Genomic DNA, 14,351 nt, shown 5'->3' with positions numbered 1-14,351 from the left:
AGAGCGACGGCGGCATTATTGACTATGTCATGTAATGTAACCCACTCCCTTTTGGGCGCGATACTTGGCGAAGGCTATGTCAACCAATGAGCCTAGTCCACTTCAGGAAAAGTGTAAATGCTTTCGATGTTTTGTAAGCAGAATATCTAGCGTCGAGAAAGCTTCTAGCTACTCCCCTGCCATTTGGGACTTTGCGATTCTACTCGGTAGATTATTGAAATCTCCTGCGATGACAAGAAGAGATCATATATTTGGCTTCTTCGCTGTACTACATGATTTTCGGACTTGACGAAGCCCAGTCTTTGTTAATACACATCCTGATGAATGGATTGAAGGGAATTGAATGCATAATCTCCACCTTTAACGACGGCACATACTATACATATCAAACTATGTATATCCTTACCCCGACTGTTCATGGTAACAGTCGTTAATGGATAGGATTTCTTGCAATGGTTTTTAGGCTTCTTTTTCAAATTTCTTGACTTTTGATTGAAAGTCCCTTTTAGTCTCTGTAGAATTGCTACTTCCTCGCATTCGTAAATCCCCTTCATCTGAGATTTGAACGAAGAAAGGGATGATCGTTAAGATTCCGGCGCTATTGTTTTGAATGCGACAACTGAAGGGATATGTGCGTATTTCCCGTTGCGAAGATATTCGCTAAAATCATCCCATCATAGTAAACCTTAGAAGCTTGATCGACAAATATCAGGCTGGTTTCTGCTCTGGATGCTTCTCTACCAATCATATCAGCACCTTCTGAATCATTGTGGTGCAGTATGTACAGTTCAAATGACCGCTTTATCTGCTCATCATCGGTTTTGAAAAAGCTGAACAGGGACCGCTACCCAGGATGATCACTCCAGAAAATTAGTAGGTATTATCAGGACGATATATAGTACATATCCTTGTCGTTATCAGTAACATCCTTCATGATGTCCAGAGAAGGTGCAGAGGTTTAATGGACAATGACATCCTTCCTTAAACACTTCGATTACGCTAATCACATTTATTTGCTCCTTCATCGAGTCATGGACTTTGACCAAATGGACCTGGACATGGGAGAGTAGGGTAAACAGAGTCTTACTGAAGGTAAATGCCAACTAGGCTAAGGTTGTCAATTTAACGTGAATGTGATGCCGGTCGACAAAATCTGGAAATACAAGTATCTCAACACGTACATTAACTTGAAGCTGTTCTGTGCCAATGTTGAACTGAAACACGTTGCTAGAAACTTGAAGCAGGAAGCAGGATGGTATTACGTCGCAGGGCTGGATCAAGATTTATCCTGCACTCGTGGTCACGTTTGTATTGTCTGTCGTTCATTCTTCCGGCTGACTTCTTCCTGCCTAAGTTTTTTATGGATGGTTGCTGTAACCTTTTCGATTTCACTCCATATCGCATTCGACTTCAACGTGTAATGCATAATGTTTTCAGCTTTCAAGTGTTCCTCAATTGCAGCTGCACTGCGCCCTCTGAGCTGCGAATCTCGGGCAGTGAAATACAATATGTGCATTTACGCAGCTCCAATTCCTCTCTTATTTACTGTCTGTTATATACTGCCCACACTGGTTCTGCGTATAATAAGATCAAACTGATTACCAGCGAAATAAGGAGTTGGGGGCTTGACCTTGGGCCACCTATATTATGGAGTGCTCCGGTATTATATGCCTTCTTCATTGCATATTTCAATGAATGCGATTGGAAATTCATCTTCTAGTCAATCATTACGCCTAAGTACATGAACATAAGCTTGGAATGTATTGTTTGTGTTCCAATTTTGATTTTCATGGACGTACACTTCTTCCGCTTGGTAATAAGTACTACTCCGGTCTTATGTTCTGCGAACAATAGACCAGCATTTTCAACTAGGGCTTAATCCCATATAATTCTTCATTCTCGTAAAGCTCGACTTCTTCGAGAAGATGTTCAACAACCGTCATCCCAATGTCGCCTGCGAAACCAATGGAGGCGACACCAGTAGAAAGCTCTAGCGGCAGGACTCCATTATACATAATAATCCACAAGAGCAGGCTCTGTTTCCAATTATTTATTTCGCGGCTTCTAGGACCTCCTCCTCACTCACCAAGAAAACTTCGGCGGAGTCTATCTTGACAGTGGGAAGGTTAGTGGTGTTCACGTTTTGCGCACAAAGGTTTGTTACAATTTTATGAAGCAGATTAAGGGAAGAAATCGGTGGATATCGTTTGCCTTTGACTTTCGACATTATTTTCTTGCAGGCACCACCCCAAGGGTACGTGTCAGCTTCATTACATATTGCTTAGTGTTCAATCTTACTTTTTATAATAGCCACATGTAATTTCTTCCAAGCATCTTCATCCATATCGCCGGTGTTCCGCTCTTATCCGCAACCCAAACTCCACTGTCTAGATCCTTGTACCGCTCGTAGACAATGGTGACGTCTATTTTGTTTTCCAATATCGTCTGAGAGAGCAGATTTTGAGCCGCTTTTTTGATTTAGGTTTAGCTACAAAAACCTCATTTGCGCATAGTGTCGGTCACCTTCCTGAACACCGCTGCGGACGTTGTTAGCGTCACTTATGTCACTGTGGACGTTGTTAGTGTCACTTATTTGCCTGCAGAACAAACCGTCGGGTCTTTCTTCACAGCCTTTGCAATGTGGCCTTTTTTCCGCATTTTCGGCCCAGCTCGGGCCTATCGTGTACACTACACTTTTTCGCCGTATGTCCAAATTCCAAACGCCTGAAACATCTTTGTATCCCGTTATATGATTTCCTTAGCCGTAGAATATCTACCTCCTTTGTATCTCGTCCATCTTGTCGTTCTTCTTTTCCACCTTAGTCCAAGTGGAACTTTGAATGTTCTTACCATCTTTCGCTGTAGGTGTTGGTAACCTTTCGTGTACCAGCTTAGTTAATTGCCGCGAAGGTTTTTTCTCGATTTTCCATTTTTGGCTACGTTAAGGAGATTCCGCTTCCCCATTAGACTCTCTCAGTCTTTTACGGAGCTCTGGAGTATCTCTTGAACCCAGCATACGGTGTGTTCCTGCATCCATAATAGTGTAGGGACTGCTCCTAGAAGAAAGCGTTCTTGGCGTTGACTGCACTGCTGGATTTTCTGCCGCTTTTGCTTGTTGCATTTTCTGCCCTTTGCTTGCTGCTTCATTGCTTGCTTTTTAGCCGTTTTTTAACGGAAAACGTCTTGCAAAACTTTGAGCACGTACCACTGTATGTTTTCACAGTCTCTAATTTAATTTTTATTCTATAAGATTCCATTCCCATTGGACCACAGATGAAGATACTAGTCCTATTCCCTATAGAACCGTCATAAACACTTATCAATGGGAAATTGATTTTCCCCCCTTAAAATTAGCTCCTTTGAAAAGTTTGAAAAAATCAAAGTTAAGCTTTTTTTCAGTGCTTTATTCGCACATTAAACTGAAAATTGACAGGATCCTAATTATATATGCATTTGTATGTATGAAGTGATATAAATCGTATACATATTTCACTTAAGATACTTATCTTATTTTTGTTTTAAATATCATATCTTAGCAGAACTGTCAGCAGAGTAGCATAAGCTCTTTGCCTTGGCCCACAGAAGATTTCTGGATATCACTTGCGCATTTTGTCATATATCAACTTTATACGCAGGTTGCGACCTCCGCAGCATTTTAAGTCCTAAATACTTGCCGCGAATTATTATAATGTAACTATGACGTACATCAGCTCGCAAAAAATAAAAATAAGATCACGTGCGTTATTGCTTTCTCAATCAACTCTATCTGGCAGACAAACCTTCTACTCTTTCTTACTACGAATCTAGATAAAATAGTTAAGTAATTCTGTCATTGGAAACTCCATTTGATCTGATAAAACCTCCCAACAAAAAACAAAGTAATCCTTAGATTAGGTGGGTAAATAAATTCAGCTTTTGTTATCATTATAAAGTCTATAAAAATGTACACTGGGTTTAGTACAGATGAATAGATGGTCACCATTTTAAACTCAGCCGCATTCTTAAAAGAAATTCCCGCAATGTTTATATTTTATTGAAATAATATGAAGGGACTTGTTATGATCCCTAAAAATCGTGGATTCACCCATATAAAATCTAAATCTCAAAATAGATTGATGAATTCAGCAGTGGAAAGTATTACATTGGATTTTACAAAAGGCTTCCTTCAGTCCCTAGCAGCTACCAATAACTGGTACTTTACAACTGAAGCGAAAATATCAGTCAATCGAGTCACTCATTTCAAACGTAGTAAGATAGTCAAAGTCCTAATTGCATTCCTGTTTGCCTTTCAGTAGTTTACTATTATTCTCGGGGAAAGCTCCCCGGAATACTAAGTTAATCCCGGTAAAATCCGACAGAATGACAGTGAAATACTAATCAACAAGAATGGCACACTCCTAAGCATGCTGGAAAGAGGGAAGTCCAATCAACATCGTTCCCTGGGCAAACCTATAGCCTATTAGCTATCACCTTTGACAACATCTTTTCAAGGGGATTTAAACGGCAGGTGAAGGTGGCTTATCCACTGAACGGGATTACTCCTTCGTTAGCACGTTAAATCAACTGCTGCATTCGTTAACATATCGCAGGGGGGGGGGGGCATTTACATAGAAAACGCTCCGTGGATTCCGCTTCCTCATTATAGGAGGGGCACGTATCCTATTCTAAACATACGTCCTAGTTAGTGAAGTATGGCCTGTCAGAATACTTACAATGCTCCTGCTAGTCCTCCTGCTTTTCGACAGGATAAACTCTGCGGTATGCATGTTTTGCTCAGACAGAAAAAGTTTGGTATGTCTAGCAGCATTTAGGTTCTGCCACCTGTCATTGCGGGAAGCTTGTTCCCAGTTTCAGAAGACAGACTTAGCCAATGCTACTGATACTCCAGCTGCTGGTTCCGGTCCTGCCATGGGGGAGATTGAACCCTCTTTCGCGACGCACGCATGCCTAAAGGCCAACCCATCCCTTCAAGTAATACTTAAATCATGGTACCGCAGGGCTGGCGGATAGCAGAACTGGAGCGGACGTGTCCTTCTAAGATTTTCCACCTTCGTGAACGAACAAAAAAAAACAGATGAGAAATTCGAACCCCGCCAATGCGAGATCGGGAGAAGCGCAGCAACTATAGATACATACGTTAAATTCGCAGCACTGCTCCGCATTTTAATCTTTTATTCTTATTATTGCCAAGGGTTTCTCAGGTTTGGCTTATTTCGATTATTTTGCATCTCCCAATCATAAATATTTTGTGGAAGAAAATCCTAAGCTATCCTACGGTAGTCCAGGCTTATTTGGATTAAGCTTTCTTTTGCCCTACGGTAAAGGCCGTCTCCAGCTGTATATCTGTTATCAACATTATCCTGCATTTGGGGTCCTTGTTGCACTCACTCTTTCCCGCATGACCATCGATTGCACTTTCCTGCACAGGAAGTTCTTGAAACCTGTCTTTAAGGAGGTTTACTTTGTGCCTCCATAGGCCTTCCTGGGGTTCAAAACAAATGTCCTCTGACAATTCTACAGTTCAAAATAATTCGCAGCATGGATTTCCTTCTAAGATTAGTCTTCATCTAGAATTCCCCACTTGTTGGGTATATCACGATTTTCAGCAGGTGGAACAACATTTTCCCCTAAGTAAATTTTTCACTTAGCTGCCTTTAGTCTTGCCCCCATCAGACCTTTTAGTCCTGGCATAAGATTTCACTTTTCATCTCTGCCAGCATTTCTTCCTGAGCCTTATATGTTTCTTTATCCCTTTCGGGTTTATGTTGACCGACATACATGCCTATTTAATTTTAGACAGTCTGCTAGTTGCCAGGAGGTTTTTCCTCCTTTTCTCCGACGCTTCTCTTTAACCTCACGCCGCCCTGTGAATTAGGACGTAAGAATACACTGAAAGTCTTCCCTGCTTGTCATAAGAGACGACACAGAGCCTATCATAAGGTCAGTTGTGTTTTAACTGACTGATGTCGTACGAACAATCAGATCGACCACTTCGCGATCAGCAGTAGATCTAAGGGCGGTAATAAAAAATGTTTGACAGTTATCTTGCTGATTGAACGGTAGATTTTGAGGTCCAAAGTGGAGTCCGCAGGGTTGCATTCTGTATAGTAGAATATGTTCGCCAAAAAGGATAAAATTTCATCCAAACTAAGCAACTCAGTATTTTTTCCAATAACAAGAAGATACAAAACTATTCCCAACAAATACCTTAATAACGCTTATTGGCCAACAATCGAGACCTCGGCAGTCGGCACTGACTAATGCTATGCAATCTATACTGCATTTCAGGCTGCATAACTTTCTCTCGCAAATGCACTTTAACCTCTTCCATAGTTTTCGGCATAACGAACTCTTCGTCGTAGGGGTTGACGTCCTCACCTTCAGCACACTCGGCACATTGTTGCGTCAAAACAATATTCTCAATTGGGGTAGGATTTTCTATCAAACGCTCCACATTGCGGACAGTCAGGCGATCAGATCTAACTTTGTGCTTCCTCTCGTTCATGTAAACGAAGGCTATAACGCTATTTAGTTGCTTTTCAAAAATCTCCAAGAATCGTTCCACATTGAAGATTGTTATTTTGGAATGATCGCCAAGCAAGGCCATTAGAGGTGCGTCGTCACATTGGAGTAAGGTGAAGACATCGTGGAGTCCTGTAAATAAGTTTTCTAGCTCCTTGTCGTAAGCATCCTTCTCCTTTTCTTTCTCCTTGGTTTTCTGCTCCTCCGCCGCGAGTTGTTTTTCCAATTCTTTGATTTTATTCTTTTCGAATTGTTCCGAAACGACATTCACCGTTCTTCGCGCTGTAAATCGAAAGTCTCGTTAGTATTTGCTTTTAGTTTCAAAAATATCAAGTTTTTGGCACATTCACCTATAATTCCCTGATATAAATCGTTCAAACAATTGTCCAGCACTTGAACCTGATAGCTGAGCTCATTCATGTAGTTGAAGTACGAGTAGAAAACATCCTCTTGTTTCTGGAACTTCTCGATTGCCTCTGTGATGGTTTCAACCCCCGAAAAGGACAGAATTTTGTCTAAAATGGCTTTATACAAGGAAATCTTCTTCATATGAGAAACCTTGAAAATTTCCCTCCTTTTGTACTCCCTTGCTTCTAAATCGGCCAATTCACGGTTCTTTCCCTTGGCAAGCAGGAACTTCATATTGTATTTATCGGCATGACCGCGCTTGATGAGCTCCTGCATTTCCACGATTTTCGTTTCGACGTCTCTGTTTTTCTTAGATTGGATTGAATCAAGCTTTTGACAGATTTCGGTACCTTCTTCAAAGCAATCAATTGCGCGCTCAACAAGGTCGATAAGGAACTTCTTGTCGTGATTCAAATGGGTCATCATCCTATGCCACAGCTTGTTGAAGAGGGACCTATCATAGAGCATATCGACAATAAGGTTGCGAAGTCTCATGTTCTCGGTAATGAGACTACATTCTCGCTTCTTAGAAACGTCCAATTGGTTCTCCAAAATTTCAAGGTTCGATTTGGCCTTTTTGACAGTCTCATTGTACTGCGCCTCGGAGGTAGCCTTAAAATTCAGTTTGTAGATTTCCTGGTCCGCTTTGAGTTGTTGATGAACAAGATGGTCAATGTTTGTATATAGCAAATCGATCTCTTCTTGAAGACGTTCCTGGCAGCAAACATGCGCTTTAATGGTCTTAATATGGGACTCATACTCCTGCAAGTGAACCTTCCCTAGCGCTACTTGTAAATTCGAAAGTATCTCTTCCTTTTCCTTCTCCAGTTGTTGCAAATTTTTCAGGAAGTTCGTTCTTTTGATATTCTCTACTTTACTCAGCACAGGAGTACCCAAAAGGGATTTATATTCTCGTTGCAATTTTACCAGCTCCTTGGAATGATTTCGATATTGTTTAAGGATTTCTTCGCGAGCCTCTGGAGTCAAGACTTGCATTAAAGTTTTATCCGCAACCTTTTTATCCCCTGCCATGTTCACTTGATTTACTAACTTGAGATAGTCTCCCCAAAAAATATAAAATAGTAGAAAATATATTTGAAACGGCAATCGAAATCTGCTTCGAATGACGGTTAAGGATTTGAAATGACGGGAATGGATATTTCAAAGGCAAGTTTGTATTTATAACCAAGCATACTAAATTTATAGGACTGAAAAGCTTTTCGCTGGCACGTTAAATTTATAAGAATTGAGAATCTTTGGATTTTTCCTATCCTTTCATGATTACATTCAGCTCTGTAGCCTTTTAGAAATAAGCTCGAGATTAAAAGGGGACTCATTAAGTCTAGATTGATTACATGTCATCAAGGATGCACGTCGCTTAGATAGATAGAGACCCGTAACAGAACGCATTGTACTTTTGGACTCAGCGGAAAGTCCTTAGAAGTTGAGCTCCATGCGATCACAAAGAGGCACTCATGTTCTGGTGTTCATTGTTACCTAGCTTATTGCAGGATTGGTACCTGACCGCTGACCCTCTGACGTTAACCAGGGAAAGGATTTAGCGAATCGACCATATGGAAGCGAATAGAAAAATCGATAGTGACGCATTTAATGGAAACCATGGAAGAAGGAGGAAGCAACCTAAATAATTAAAAGGGCACGAAAAGATTTATTTCCTATAACAATTACTGTCATAACAGGGTGAACTGACTGAATAGTCACAGTAATTCACATATGGCCCTGAAGGATGAAATCGGTGTATTTGATGCTGACCAGACACATCTAGTCTTGTCTATGCTCACGTCCTTCCTTCAGACTATGAAAATGAGTGGCGTGAATAATCCAAAGTATAATTCAGCTTCTCTGGCTTGCAGATGGCGAACGAATTGGTATTAAATTTTCGAAACACTTTGGTCTAAAAGACGCTGAGTGGGTAAGCCAGGGGAGAAAAGTAGGGATTAACCACCGAAATGCTAAGAAGTTCCGGGAACACACGGGCAACCAAATGTCCTTCGAATCGTTGCGAATGGATCGCAGCCCCTGGTATCTCCAGAGTGTGAATATCACATGTAAACACAAAGCTGCAAGGTAGAGAATGCCTTTCCATTTTCGGCACGAAGATTCGTTAGACGCTACGGGGGAAGCAGCAAAAGATGAAAGAAGCGTCTGTCTGTACAACAAGTACTATATATTTATGCATATAATTGCCACTGGTTCATAGGTGGGACATAGCCCGTCGATCATGCATGTACAGTATGAACGCTGTTGACAGAAATTTCTTTCAGTTACCACCACGACTTTCTGATAAATCTCCGCTGTTCTGCACCCAATATTTCTAAAGTGGCTTGACAGTCACCCTGGTATACTGGATCCACCAGTGAAATTGTCGCTCTTTGTTAACGTTTAACTTATCTCCTGGTACACCAGCCTTCTAACTAGTGCTTTTACCGGTATTCAAGCTGTACAGCGATATAGTTCTTCGTTCGAAATTGTTTTGGGCCAGAGTACTCGATGACACAACAGATGCATAACATTCGAATAATAATCTTTTTTGACGTTTTGATCTTATGAAAAGAATTCTGAATGGACAACACACGATATTTGAAGAAAACTGATGACAAAATCTTCTCGGTTTAGTTTCACCTTTTACACTATATTCACCGGTTTAAAAGCATATATACAAATTTCATCTCATCAAACCCGGTTGTGAAAAGAGGAGGGATAGATGGCTTCAGTCTGAATGACTGTACGCCACCGCACCGTCTCAGTCACTTTGTCGTCTTGCAGATTACTCACTGAGGAAACCACCATTAAAATACAAATCCATCTAATCAGAAGAAAGAGAAACTTAAGGATCGGTACCGATATCCGGCGGCAGTCGTCTAACCACCATGGAAAATTCGTTTGGAACGTCGACGGGACTCACTAAGGCAGGACATTCCTAGACTGATTCAAATCAGCTCTGGCAATACCAGCAAACGGGTGAGAAATAAAGGGCAAGGGGTTTATAGGAACTATACCATCCCCAGGGCATGTGGTTGAAATTTTCGGCAGACTAAAACAGAAACTTTCTGTCGTATTTAATCGGTGAAGACGGTAGGTTAAGTCACTGCAGACATGTCCAGAATGCAACGTACGCGACGAACGTTTTGTCAGATCACTCAACGAATCCTAACAGAGCGTCCAAATAGTTCCGTTTTCGGTAACGGAAGCGAAAGAATATTGGTGTGAACTTTGGGGGTTACCCGCCCAGTGTACTAAGCATGCTGAGTGGATCACCCCCGAAGGCACTGGCATGAATTTTGCGGATGTTACCGAAGAGGAAGTTCAACGAATCATAAATAGCTTGAAGAACTGGAGAGGCCCTGGTCTGGATCGGTATAAGAAATTTACCAGCGTACACATAGAATAGCATAAATCAAGTCATTAGTCATCCGGAGGAATTTCCACCCTTCCTCACTGCGGGAATTACCTACCTTATCCGTAAAAAGGATACGGGGCAGGATCCCGCAGACACAAAACCGATTACTTGCTTACCAACCCTCTACAATTTCATAAGGTCCATTATTAGTGGAAGCGTTAATATGCACCTCGAGACCAACAACCAGAGACCAGCAACTAGAGACTAAAGAAACCTCTTTAGTTGCTATATCGATTATGCCAAGGCTTGGAAGAGCGTACCGCATACCTGGCTAATCGATGTCCTACGTCTGTATCCGATTCGAAACTAATCAAGTTTTTGGCGACAGTCATGAAAGGGTGGCACCTTATCCATGCATTCATATGAGGGTGCTAACACCTCAGAGCCTATCCATATACGGAGAGGCATCTTCGACATCACATCATTACCGCCAAGTTGACTGGATGCGCGCTTATTTTTACAGCAAAGAGCAGATGAGTCCCTTGCATGCGGCTGTTTGTAAAGCAGACTGTGGGCTGACTTCACTTAGCTTGAAGGATCAATCTTTTAATCCTCCAGTGGGGTGAAGTCAGACCAAGTGCGGATTGATAAATGGAAATCAAAAGCAATACACGATAAACACATGAATTAGCTTTGGCAGCCATTTGTTGAACTGATGGCTGCCTGCTGAGACAGAGGGATTTATGTGTGCTATTCAGTGCGGCGTGGTCGCCACGGAGCGTATATATGAAAGAACAACATTGAACGGAAATACGTCAAGAAGAAGGTGAACTATAAGCCACTTGGTCAGGAAATCAAGGGAATTTGGCGTCTCGAGAAAGTGATTGTACTTCCCGTAATATTGTCAACTACAGGTATTGTATCTAAATCCCTTGCGGCTTCCCTTGATATCCTGGGATTCTCACACAGTCTTCCCTTGATGTCCTGGGACTTTCGCACAGTCTGGTTCAAACCATGCAGAACTTAACCATTCTGCATACGTGCTTGATGTTGCGGTGAGTTCTCGGCGGGGATCTCTCGCACTGCAGGAAACTGTTCGGCGGAGAGATCGTCAAGCTTTAGTGGCTTTGCTCTGCTACATGATGAACTACATGATTTCACACGTTTTAGAAGCAGGAGTTCCCTTCTACATGTTACAGTGGCTAGCCATTAAATCCATAAAAAGTGGAACTTCCCCGTATAGCATACGGAGCGATTGAGGATCGTGATAAAGTGCTCCTTTTACCCCTAAGCTGCTTGTCATCCTTGATGTGGATTTTGCTGTTGATGACTGGATTCTGCTGTTGACGAACCATAGAAAGGTGTAAGTCCGCCAGAAACTTTTGATGCAATTTACAATACCGATATTATTATTATTATTTAAGACAGCTTCTGTTCCTGTGAGCAATGGCGTAGCAAGTTCTCTTTTGTTGGGCTGAATGTTATGCTGCTTTTGATAGGTTTTACCACAATATCGGAGCTTAAATCAATCTGCTTCTATGTTTTCGTACTCTGCCAAATATTATAAAACTCTTTCGGGGAAGTGGCTAACTAGTTGCTTATCAACATTCTCAAGTGGACCATTGAAGAGATCTGGCGAGTATACGAGCATATTGCACGTAAGCATTAGGTGATGATCTTTCTTGAGGCCGATGTCAATACCCCTCTTATTACCTAAACCTACGCTAGACGACTAAAATCCCGAAGGTGGGCTTTGTGTTCGGGCAATATGCCATCAATAGCGAAGTCTCTTAACGTTGTCTCAAGGCCACAAGAAACAAGTCAATCAATATCATAGGGAGGGAAGCACTACTCAGAAATCCATCATCAAATTCTAGTCTAACGCCAAAATAGCTGCCTTTAGGGATGGATCTTAAAAAAACCCTCTGAGTACTGCTGCTGAGTTCCTCGCAGACTTACTTGTCGCTGAACCAATTTCTGCAGATCTGCTACCTCCACTCGTGCGGAAATCCTGAGAATCCGAGACTTTTCCCAGAGAGTGGATGGAGTGCATTCAGAAAAGGGAATGGGGTTTTTCCAGAAAAAACGAGGATGGTCGCAAAAATATTTGTCGCAGTAGAGGAGTGCGATCGCCTCGTGAAGTCGTTGGGGGAGCTGAAACCCATTTCGAGTAACCGGGAGCGGTGACCTGTAGGTGTGGTTGACGCGCTATACCCTACAAAACGGGTAAATGGCAAAAAGCGAATATTTTGGAGTCCCGGTATTGTTGTCAAGTGGCCTACGCGGAACTAATCCTAGTCTTTTTTCGATAGCCAAACGTCGTAATCGATGAATTCGTCCTTTCCTGAGCCGTGGGATTGAGAGGGTTCACAGATATCACCCAACGGCAAAATATATGTATGTTAAAACTAATTGGAAGTAGCCCCGTCGAAAGAAAGGAGAAAAGTAATTCCCAGCGGGCCTGCAGTTTCTTTGGCGCTAAGATCCGCTTTCGAGGATGCATCATTTTTCACAATCTCTGGATTTCTGGATTGGAAGTACAATTAACGCTTTTGAAAAATATTTTGGCAAATGGGTAGGACGAATCGTCAAATCATAGCAACGACCGACAAGTTTTCAAAACGGAACGAAATTCTCAATAAATTATCAGAATCCGGACCACCAAGGTATGAACACTTGAACTTTTGATTCCATTAGTGGAAAAGCCTCCGAAGATTGTTCATGCAAATATGCACTAAATCGAACGAAATTTGATTGTGGGAACTACGCTACGTTGTTCTTACTAAGAAGTCCGAAGTCTTTTTTGTTTTATTCCTTCGAGGAGCCTTCATTTTCTAGTGCTGCGAATTGCTGCTGCCTTCTTTGTAATATCGACATATGTAACAAAGCTGTCAGGCCATGACAGCCAACGACAATTCTTCCATTCTTGTGATCAAAGAAAGCGCAATTTCCTTGCTATAAACACTTTGCATAGGTTACACTAGGGTTCCTCCTACACCCATAAAGACACTAATTAAAGGATGAAGCAACATTTGGATTATTTAAGGGAAAATTTTCTTTGTTGATTTCACTGAATGACAGTACAGAGAAAGTAAATTTCTAGTTACATATTGTCCTGAGGGAGGAGCAAGTAAGTGGCTTAACTTGCGCTTAAATCTAACGGAAGAGACGGAGCGAAACAACCCAAGCTGAAGAATGTTGTACGACCGGCATAGTTTCGTGATCGGGGAGTGAAAGTAGATGTAAAGCTCCTTAAAGGGATTTCAAAAATATCCGCACAAGGCGTGCTACGAGAGGCGATGCGGATCGGAGTGGGCACAGCAATCCATCAGGCAACTACAGAGTTTGAAAAAGGATTACATATCAAGGAAGATACGGGGTTGTTGTAAGGAAGGAATATTTAGGGTACGGAGCTATAACGGATAGTCCACACGAGGAAGGTTCTTTTTGAAAAGGAATTTTATAATAGAATTTATAAGCGTTGTTTCAGCGGTAGATTGGAAGGACGACATATAACAAAATAGGCAGCCTTTATTACATCAATCACAGTGTGAATCTACAGTTCAAATGGTTTTAAAAAATATCTCCATTTTTTTTAATTGGAAGGTTTCTACAGGTTCGAAAAGGTTTCATCAAGACCGGTTCCAATTTGAAACCAGGGTTGTGGTTTTGCTTATCTATGAATTTGATAAACAGGTGTCCTTTGCAAAATTGTGCTATCGCTAGAAACCGACAGTAATCATTTCAAATTGAGTCTACTATGATAAGCAGAACTACTGATAAACCGAACTCCAAAATAAGAACCCAGAACTGACAACGCCTAACCACATTCTGTGGTAACGCTACTCTGAAACCGCTACGTGTAACATGCCCTTAATACCGTATCATCCCGTCAAAATGGCGACTGGACGAAAAACTACGGTTGTGGTTTCTACTAATGACGCTATCATATACCACAACCAAAGCTGGTGAACCTAAAATCTATTTTAAAAAAATATCTGATATCTGACGTTTTGTTAATGCCTAAATATTACTTTGATTAATCTGGTAGACAGTTCAC

General features: G+C 41.6%; 1 protein-coding gene across 1 annotated transcript; it reads right to left on the bottom strand.

Annotated features, from left to right (window-relative positions):
• Nucleotides 1–6,147: 6,147 nt before the first annotated feature.
• LOC119659790 lies at nucleotides 6,148–7,944 on the bottom strand. Its single transcript, XM_038068057.1, has 2 exons — nucleotides 6,873–7,944; nucleotides 6,148–6,804 (listed from the first exon to the last, which is right to left on the bottom strand). The coding sequence occupies exons 1-2, from the start codon at nucleotides 7,924–7,926 to the stop codon at nucleotides 6,209–6,211; spliced, it is 1,650 nt and encodes a 549-aa protein (XP_037923985.1). The 5' UTR covers nucleotides 7,927–7,944; the 3' UTR covers nucleotides 6,148–6,208.
• Between the last annotated feature and the right edge of the window lie 6,407 nt (nucleotides 7,945–14,351).

This window comes from Hermetia illucens, chromosome 6 (assembly GCF_905115235.1).
Source record: "Hermetia illucens chromosome 6, iHerIll2.2.curated.20191125, whole genome shotgun sequence".
Taxonomy (NCBI): Eukaryota; Metazoa; Arthropoda; class Insecta; order Diptera; family Stratiomyidae; genus Hermetia; species Hermetia illucens.
The sequence above is the reverse complement of the archived record's forward strand: the minus strand, read 5'-3'. Positions and strand labels throughout refer to the sequence as shown.